This window comes from Cnephaeus nilssonii, assembly GCF_951640355.1.
Source record: "Cnephaeus nilssonii genome assembly, chromosome: 11".
Taxonomy (NCBI): Eukaryota; Metazoa; Chordata; class Mammalia; order Chiroptera; family Vespertilionidae; genus Cnephaeus; species Cnephaeus nilssonii.
The window spans coordinates 89,039,657-89,048,437 of record NC_137082.1 but is presented as its reverse complement, the minus strand read 5'-3'; the positions used below and the strand labels follow the sequence as shown (position 1 = coordinate 89,048,437).

The 8,781-nt window shown below is 51.0% G+C and overlaps 1 protein-coding gene across 1 annotated transcript in view; it reads left to right on the top strand.

Moving 5' to 3' along the window:
• Positions 1-3,977: 3,977 nt before the first annotated feature.
• The window catches only part of RNF125 (ring finger protein 125), a 21,550-nt gene continuing 16,746 nt past the window's right edge, over positions 3,978-8,781 (top strand). Inside the window, exons 1-2 of the mRNA XM_079783444.1 lie at positions 3,978-4,241; positions 5,924-6,019. Coding sequence (XP_079639570.1) covers positions 4,078-4,241; positions 5,924-6,019 — 260 coding nt within the window. The 5' untranslated portion in view covers positions 3,978-4,077. The remainder of the gene's footprint in view (positions 4,242-5,923; positions 6,020-8,781) is intronic.

Below are 8,781 nucleotides of genomic sequence, written 5' to 3'. Positions count from 1 at the left end.
AGCTGTCCACTCCGTCTCCTGAGGACGCCCCCAAAGCCGAGTGAGGACTCTGACGCCTAGTAGGCTGTCATTGGGTGTCTGCTGAATGAATAAAGTCAGAGAGAGAACTAACACTCATTTCACTCTATCTGCTAGGCGGTGAGTGAGGGTTTCAACGTGATTGCATTCAGCCTCTCACAACAGGTCTACAGGGAAACGTTCTGTGTTTTCCAAATGAGGAACCTAAGTCCAAGGACGTAACTGGCCAAGGTCACTCGGCGAGAGAGAGAGCTAGGATCTTGAACATGGACGGCACCGCCTCCCCCCAGTGAGAAATATATAATGATTTTTCTCCTTAAGAAGTATATCTTACATTGATTGTTGTTTTCTTCAATAACATCCTTTTTTAGTTAACCGTGTCTTAGAAATACCTCAATATTATGTCAAATAGAGGAAGGCATAGCGGTCAAGTTCACACAGCGAGAGCCAGATTTCCTGGGTTGGACTCCAGGCTCTATTTTTCACTTTAAATGTGATCTGAGGCAAGATTTTAACCTATTTCCACCTCTGTTTCTCTGGAAAACCAGGATGACAATATTAATTACCTATATCATAGAGTTATTATGAGGATTAAATTAGTTAACACAAATAAAGTTCTTAGACTAATACCTATAGTTAAGTACTATGTTAGGTCGAGGCAGGGGGAAGTCCAGAGCCGATGCAAGGTAGATGGTGACAGAGATAACTGGCGCCTTCCCAGACCCCTGGCCCGAGGCAGAAATTCCACACTCTCCTGCCCTCCACCCTCCCCTCACTAAACAGCTGTATAAAGTGAATTTATTCTCTGGCTGAGACCATCATCATCATCATCATTGCTGCCAGCTTTATAAGTTCATTAAGAGCCTAATAAATAATATCAGATGCTTAATTTTTATCTATCCTCCCAGATCCCATTTTCCTGCACTATTTTTTAAAATTTTGTTTATTTTTCCCAAGATTCTTAGCACTTCTCATTTCGCTACAAGTGCCTTAGTGAAAAGCACACAGATTTAAAAATAAAAGATTTAGAATTAAAACATGATTCTGCCAGTTATTGGCTATGTGACCTTTTGCTAAGTTAAATTTTCTGAGCCTATAAAATGGGAACAATAATCTCTACCTTGTGAGATTAGTACTAGAGTTACGTATATAAGTACATGTATAGCCTCGTACATGCTAGGTACTTTACATGCATTCTCTAACTTTTGGAGTAGCCACAAGCAGAATCAATTGGAAGGCAAATAGAGCAGACTAGGAAAGAATGGAGGAGGTGGTATGAGACTATGAGACGTGGATGTGGTGTAGAACGTCACCAAACTGGTTTGGCTCAGTGGATAAAGTGTTGGCCTGCGGATTGAAGGGTCCCAGGTTCAATTCTGGTCAAGGGCACATGCCCAGGTTGCGGCTCCATCCCCAGGAGGCAGCCGATCAATGATTCTCATCACTGATGTTTCTATCTCTCTCTCCCTCTCCCTTCCTCTCTGAAATCAATAAAAATGTGTTCAAAAAAAGAAAGTCACCAAACCAAGACCTGCAATTTGAGTTGAAAGTAGTTGAGAGTGATGGGTGTCAGGCAAAGCAAAAAAAAAAAAAAAAAAAAAAAAAAAAGCAGGCACAAAGGCCCTGAAAACAGAAAGAACTCAGTACACTCCAAGAACTGAAAGAAATAGAGGAATTTAGAGCCATGTAGAATAAAGGAGAGAGTGGTTGCCATTGTTGAAAGAGTAAAATCTGCAGGGGTAACCAGATGTTTGCCTTTAAAAGGGTCGCTTTACTTCCAATGTGGATAATAGCTTGGACCGTGGCCATCGTGAATGCAGGTGGAAGGAATAGGAACTATTGCCACAGGTCACACCGGAGAACGCAGTGATTTAAAGTAAGTGGTAGCTGGCCATGGGAATAGAGAAAAATAAAAACAATTCAAGAACTACTGAATAAGAAACCTCTGAGACATATACTGAGGGCAGAATTCTGACTGTGACTGTGATTGATCCAATGTGAATGAGGAAGAGGAAGAGGAAGAAATCAAGGACGGCATCCAGGTGTCTGGGCGGAGCCGCGTGCTAAGAGACAGGTGAACAGCTGGAGGTGGGGGGCGGCTGCTGTAATGAGTTTGTTATTACACATGTTGAGCTGACGATGCCTAACGCAGCCAGGTGGCTGTGTCAGCACGCTGCTGGGCATTTGACTTGAAGGTCTTTGGAATCCAGTCCATCAGCAAGCCCTTTGAGGTCTTTCTTCTAAAGGTGTCCCACACCGGCCCCTTTCTCCTCTTCTACCCAGTCAACCTGCAGGTTCGGGCCTTTATCATCTTCTCTGGGACTGAGTCAGTGGCCTCCGAACTGGCTTCTCTGCTTTCCTATTTTGTTCCTGTCTTTTTTGACACCACATAGCAGTCAGAGTCAATCAATTCATGGCACCTGGAATAAAACCCAAACTCTTGGTCCAGGCCTGGAAACCTGGATATGATCAGGCCTGTTTCCGACCTCCTCTCATCCCATCCACACCTCTGGCCCCCCATGCTCCAGCTCCACACCCCTTCTTTCTGCTTTTCGTTCTTGCCTCACTCACTGTACCCAGTGCTCAGCCAGCTTCGTCCCTAAATCTTGGAGCGGCTTTCTCCTTTTCATTATTCATGATGCTGCTCAAATATCACATCCAAAAAGCCTTCTCTGACCTTCTTAGCCTTCTCCCACCCTCTCTCCCTGTTCTGTCTTCTTCATGGCTCTTATTATCTGAAATGATCTTGCTCATTTGTTTATTTGTCGATTACTTGTATCTTCTCATTAAAATTCAAGTCTGGGGAAACTGGATGAAGTTTATGGGATCATTTTGTATTTATATGTATTATTGTATTACATAGTATTGTATGTATATTATGTATTATGAATTATTTCTTAGTAAGCATGTGGAACTATAATTATCTCAAAATACATTTTATTTTTTTTTAGTAAATCCTGAGATGAGAAAAGCTGGATTTTGTTTGTTGGGAACTGGGTCCCCATCACCAGAATAGACTCTGGCATACAGTAGGCACTAAATAAATCGTATTAATAAATTATATATATATATATATATATATATATATATATATATATATATATATATATTTTGCCCTGACCGGTTTGGCTCAGTGGATAGAGCGTCGGCCTGCGGACTGAAGGGTCCCAGGTTTGATTCCAGTCAAGGGCATGTACCTTGGTTGCGGGCACATCCCCAGTGGGGGGTGTGCAGGAGGCAGCTGACCGATATTTCTCTCTCATCGGTGTTTCTAACTCTCTATCCCTCTCCCTTCCTCTCTGTAAAGAATCAATAAAATATATTTTTTAAAAATACATGATATTTTTGGTTAGGTTTAGAAGAGAATGGGGCAGAGAACACGAACAAGAGCAGGAGATCCCAGGCCGAAGGAGTGGGGGTGTAGGGATGGGCACGGGGCTCCTGTTTTAGGGCTGGCACCCAGCGCTGGTCTTCAGCACTCGGTCCCCTCTTCCATGGTGAGACACTGAAGTGGCGAGGAGCGCAGTCTCCGGAGATGCGCAGTCACCGAGCATCCGTGGGGCCTGGTAGGATCCCAGCAGTGCAGGGTGGATGGGGCCACCCCTTACAAGTGGGTGTGGGCTGATTCCCATAAAGCCTGCCCAGGCCCGCTCGTCCCTGAACTTGCCCCGGGGAGAAGGCGGAGGTGCACCAGGGCCTGGAAGGTTCCCAGCTGCGCCGGGTCCGCCCGAGCCTTCTGCTCCGCGGTTGCAGTTTCAGGTTTCAGTCCCCGCAGGACCCCGAGGCGCTGCATCCTGCGCGGCACCGCCCCCGCCCCCGCCCCGCCCCGCCCGGGCCGCCCCAGAGGCAGCTTCGGACTCGCAGGCGCACCTCGCCCGCCGCCCGGGGCCGGGCTGCGGGGCCGGGCTGCGCGGGGCTGGGCCGCCCGGGGACGGCGGCGTGCGCCGGGCGCGCCGGGAGGCGGCGGCGGCCGCGGGGCCGGGACTTCCTTCCTCCGCGGGACCACAAAACCCCGCCGCGGCGGGCGCTCCGGGCAGCGGGCCGGCGGGAGGCGCGGCGATGGGCTCCGTGCTGAGCAGCGACGGCGGCAAGTCCGTGCCCGCCGCGGCCCCCCCGCGGGCCCCGGAGCGCCGGCGGGCCCCCGAGCTGCCCGTCACGTCCTTCGACTGCTCCGTGTGCCTCGAGGTGCTGCACCGGCCCGTGCGGACCCGCTGCGGCCACGTGTGAGTGCCCGGAGCCCGGCCGGCGGGCCCCCCGGGGCGGCCGGTGCCGAGCGCGCCGAGGGCTCGGGGAGGGGGCGGCGGGGGGCGGCCGGGAGTCACTTGGACCCGTCGGGTGCGGGCCACGGGGGCGGGGAGGGAATTCCGGGTCGGAAGGTGACACCGGATTTCAGGAGAAAAAAAAAAAACACAGCAAAAAAGCGGGCCGTACCGCGCCTAGAGCTGCTTCCTCCGACGCACAGGTGCGGCGCCCCGGGGTGGGTCCCGGGCGTGGAACCCGCCCAGAGCCAGGGCTGCCAGCTGGCCGGGGCGGGGGGTCCGGGCAGGGGCCTCCGGGCCGGAGAAGGAGCACCTGGGGCTCCGCCTTGGCACCGGGCGGGGGGCTCCCGGAGGGCACGGTTCCCCCCCCCCCCCGCTGCGCTCCCGTAAGCGGCGGTGCGTCCCCCAAACCCCGGGGGGGGGGGGAGCTTTGTCTTCCTGGCTGTGCGTGTGCCCTGCTCCCGACGCCCGCGGGGGCTCCACGCGTGCACGCCCGGCCCGTGCCAATTGCCCTCCACCCCCGGCCGCGCCTCCGGCTCCTAAGACGGACACGCACCCTCCGAGGTTCCCGGGGCCCTGGAGGGCCCAGCGGCTCACTGGACTCGGTCAGGTTGAACTTGAACCGCCTCGCGGGGTGGGGTCTGCGCTGGATGGTGGCGCCATGTGAGACCCGAGACCCGGGAGCCGGACCACCTGCCTCCCGCCCGGCCCCGCGCCCCGCCGGAAAGCGGGGACAAAAATAACCGAAAAGCCACGTGCTCCGTCCGTCACTCAAACTCGCTGTTGGCACGCAGCCCTGGGTGGTTTCTCAGAAGAGTTGGAAAACAGAGTCTCTCCATGAAACTGGCACGTTCTTAAGACGCGCTTGAGCAATCTGTGAGTTTGTTTGTTTCCTTAGGAGCTCGCTCCCGTGGGTGCGTGGTGACTGTGGGTGCGTGGTGACTGTGGGTGCGTGGTGACTGTGGGTGCGTGGTGACTGTGGGTGCGTGGTGACTGTGGGTGCGTGGTGACTGTGGGTGCGTGGTGACTGTGGGTGCGAGTGGGGATGGCTGGAGCCAGAGCGGAAACCGAGGGCCGCCCACCACCTGTAGTTGGAGGCAGCTCCAGGGCAGTAGCTTACCCCTTAAAACAAAACAAAACAAAAAACAAAAAAGTGCCATATTCTAGATCAGACGAGATCGGGCACGTTCAGGGTGGTGTGGCCGTAGACAAAAGTGCCATATTCTAAATGTAAGCGCACAAAACACTTTCTAAAGAACTGAGGTGGCCCTCGACACCTGTAGCCTAGGCACGTGAACTGGTTTTCACGCTGCAGAAGCCGGGCAGTGAGCCACGGGGAGAGAAGTCTCCAGCCCACACCTTGGAGAACTGAGCAGTGCCCTGGGCATTTCCCTGTGGCTGTGCCCGGGCCATGGTTTCAGCTTTGTACTTGACACTCCAGGCTAATTCACCTTCCGTCTGGTCAGGGATGTTGTTTGCCAGCTGTCCAGAGGTAGCCCATGGGCTTACCGTCCCAAGGCCACCCGGGAATCCAAGACGATGCTGGGTACCAGGGTCACGGACCTGGGTTTGTTCAGGGCCGAGACCGCCTCATTTAAATTTAGCATCGTTTACATTTAGCTCTAAAACCCCACTGCTGGCCATAGGTGCACTGTGGTTACGCAGTCTGGAAGGTTTCTGTCGCAGCTTTGCTGTGGGGTCCTGGAGATGGCTGTCTGCGTGGACCGCTTCCCCCGGTTTAGGTGGGAAAGCTGTGACTTACGGTTTGCTTCTGCTAAAGGATAATTAATACACATTTGCAAAACGTGTAGGCTTGTTTCAACTTTTTCTTTGTGAGAGCGACTAGGAAGCCAGCAACTGGGAAAAACAGTCCTGAAATAGGCCCAGGGCTGGGCCAACGGCTTTCCTCAGTCCGCTGTTCTTTGTTTGGACAAATCTATGTCCATTGTTCTGGCTGTGGGCAGAATTTCCATTTTACTCCTCCTGGCAAATTCGCGTGGGCCCCTTCCGCTTTATACATGTGAACGAGCGTCTGCCCTGGAGATAGTGAGTGAACCCCGTTTGTCCTTCCTAAACCGATTACTGCATTCCGTGGAACTCAAATTGGAAAATGAAGACACGCAGATGAAACCTCTGTGTTATCCCCTATTAAAGCTAACTTCCAAACTCGTTGAACGAGGTCATCTAGGCTCATGTAAACTGACAAACCTATTTCAAGCCGAGCAAGTGTAACCATGGCAACAACACCTTACAGCACTTGGTAAGTTGTGTGGTGATACAGTAGAAACGGTGGGGGAAGACCAGCACACTGCCTAATCTCTTTGCATCTGTTTCACTTGTAAAACAGGGTGAGTCATGGGACTTTATGAGTGTTTAACATGTACAAGGAGCCCATAATAAAGGCTCAAAACATAGTTTGTATTTCCTTCACAATCATTCCACTAAGCAAAAACCCTTAAAGGGCTATTATTTCTTATCTCTATACTTCTTCTGGGAAAAAAAAACAAAAGGGCCACAAAAGGTGGATTTTAAGAAGTGATAAAACTTTAAAATGACTTTATTTACATCACTGTTATCATTTGTAAAAATACACTTGCAGAGGAGGCTTCTTTATCTTTGTCTTCTTTTATCACCGGAGCTAGGGAGAGGGTGGGCTGGGTAGTTAACCTGTTCAAATGAAACTTAAAGGGAATCTGATTTACACTTAAATATCCAGAAATATTCAAAGACAGTTGTTGTCCAATTGGATAAGGTAGATACAAGGGGAGAAAGAAGTGCAAGGCAACTCCCCAACAGGTGACAGATCAAGGGAGCAGAGCGGAGCTGGGGAGGGAGATGATGAACTCGGGATTGGGCCTGTTGTTGAAAGTGCCCGAGGGAGAGATCCGAAGGGGAGACACTCCAGAGGCACTGGGAGTGTGGGTTTGGAGAAAGAGACCAGAACTGGAGCAGCCGGGGAGTTATCTTTAAAAGGGTCTGGGAACGGACCTCATGTAACTGGACAATCAATGGGTCCGGGCTGCCTGTCACTACTCGAGCCAATTCAGCAGAGAGAGGGTTGGCTCATAGGAGCGTTTATTCCAGTACTGTCGGCAGTATGGGAGAGCAGGAGGTCATCCACAGACATCTGCTCTGCAGCCCCCCATAAGCCCGCTGCTTTATAGGGTAGGACACAGATTGCCATACTTGGGGAAGTAGGGATCCCAGGCGGGGGAAGTAGGCAGTGTGGCTGCGGTGGGACTTCACTGTTTGGGCAACAAGGTTGTTCATCTTTCCATGGTAATAGGCAGTTCTGGAGTGAGAATGGACCAGATGTCAAGGTTGACTCCCAGGTCCCAGGGGCGTACAACTCCCAGCCAGGTTAGAATGTCCCTCCCTCCCTCCCTCCCTCCCTCCCTCCCTTATATTTTTATTGATTTCAAAGAGGAAAGGAGAGGGAGAGATATAGAAACATCAGTGATGACAGAGAACCACTGATTGGCTGCCTCTTGCACGCCCCCTACTGGGGGATCGAGCCCACAACCCTGGCATGTGCCCTTGGTTGGAATCGAACCTGGGACCCTTTAGTTCACAGGCCGCGATGCTCTATCCACTGAGCCAAACCGGCTAGGGCAGAATGTCCTTTCTTTAACCAGCACAAGGCAGTCATGGTTAACAGCATGATTAGTATTTCCCCTAACCATAGCTAGTCCCCAATATTCTATTTTTGCCCCTACCACTAACAGAGCTAAGTACTTACTGCAGAATACTGTAAGGTACAAAGAGCCACATCTCCATCGATCCGACTGCATTAAATGGCTCTATGTCACAGAACTTATTTAATAATGAAACAGTGGAGGACAATTCTGAAGTGCTCTCAGGTAATGGATTGAAACGTTCCATTTGTGGACAAGTATAAGCAATAGAAGGTGTACACCAAATTAGTGGTTCTCCGAGTCTAAGAATCATCAACCGACGCGTTTTAAATGACCCAGAAATGTACCTCCGCGCTTTCATTCACAGATGCAGGTAGTTGAATTGAGGTAGTGGGAGTTTGTGGAAGTTCCCCTACCATTGCCAATTATCATTGACCTAATATTTGACCTGTTATTTGACTTCAGATGAAACTTGGCAGTTTAGATATGAAGCATGCAGGCTCCCGATGCTAAAAACAGATGTATGTAGGATGCCTCCTTCTCCCAAAGTGCTTGGGTAAGTGTCCCTTAATATGGGCTGAATGGCCGAAACCGGTTTGGCTCAATGGATAGAGCGTCGGCCTGCGGACTGAAAGGTCCCAGGTTCGATTCCGGTCAAGGGCATGTACCTTGGTTGCGGGCATATCCCCGGTGGGGGGTGTGCAGGAAGCAGCTGATCGATGTTTCTAACTCTCTATCCCTCTCCCTTCCTCTCTGTAAAAAATCAATAAAATATATATTTTTAAAAAATGGGCTGAATGAAGTCTTCTGAACCATCAAGGTTCAAAAGCTCTTGAGAGCCATCCTTTTAATACAGGAATGCCGATTCC